General features: G+C 63.7%; 1 protein-coding gene across 1 annotated transcript in view; it reads left to right on the top strand.

Annotated features, from left to right (window-relative positions):
• Position 1: 1 nt before the first annotated feature.
• JUND (jun D proto-oncogene) overlaps positions 2-422 on the top strand; it is a gene marked incomplete at its 5' end in the record, with an annotated part of 2,613 nt that continues 2,192 nt past the window's right edge. The window contains 2 exon segments of the mRNA XM_005873906.2: positions 2-169; positions 172-418. Of these exon segments, the coding sequence (XP_005873968.2) occupies positions 2-169; positions 172-418 (415 nt within the window).

Genomic DNA, 422 nt, shown 5'->3' on the forward strand with positions numbered 1-422 from the left:
GGGGCTGCTCAAGCTCGCCTCGCCAGAACTCGAACGCCTCATCATCCAGTCCAACGGGCTGGTCACCACCACGCCGACGAGCACGCAATTTCTCTACCCCAAGGTGGCGGCCAGCGAGGAGCAGGAATTCGCCGAGGGCTTCGTCAAGGCCCTGGAGGACTTACACAAGCAGAACGCCCGCCGCTGTCGCCCATCGACATGGACACTCAAGAGCGCATCAAGGCGGAGCGCAAGCGACTACGCAACCGCATCGCTGCCTCCAAGTGTCGGAAGCGCAAGCTGGAGCGCATCTCGCGCCTCGAGGAGAAAGTGAAGACGCTCAAGAGCCAGAACACGGAGCTGGCGTCCACCGCGAGCCTGCTGCGCGAGCAGGTGGCGCAGCTCAAGCAGAAGGTCCTCAGCCACGTCAACAGCGGCTGCCA

The sequence above is a fragment of the Myotis brandtii genome, unplaced genomic scaffold, assembly GCF_000412655.1.
Source record: "Myotis brandtii unplaced genomic scaffold, ASM41265v1 scaffold421, whole genome shotgun sequence".
Classification (NCBI taxonomy): domain Eukaryota; kingdom Metazoa; phylum Chordata; class Mammalia; order Chiroptera; family Vespertilionidae; genus Myotis; species Myotis brandtii.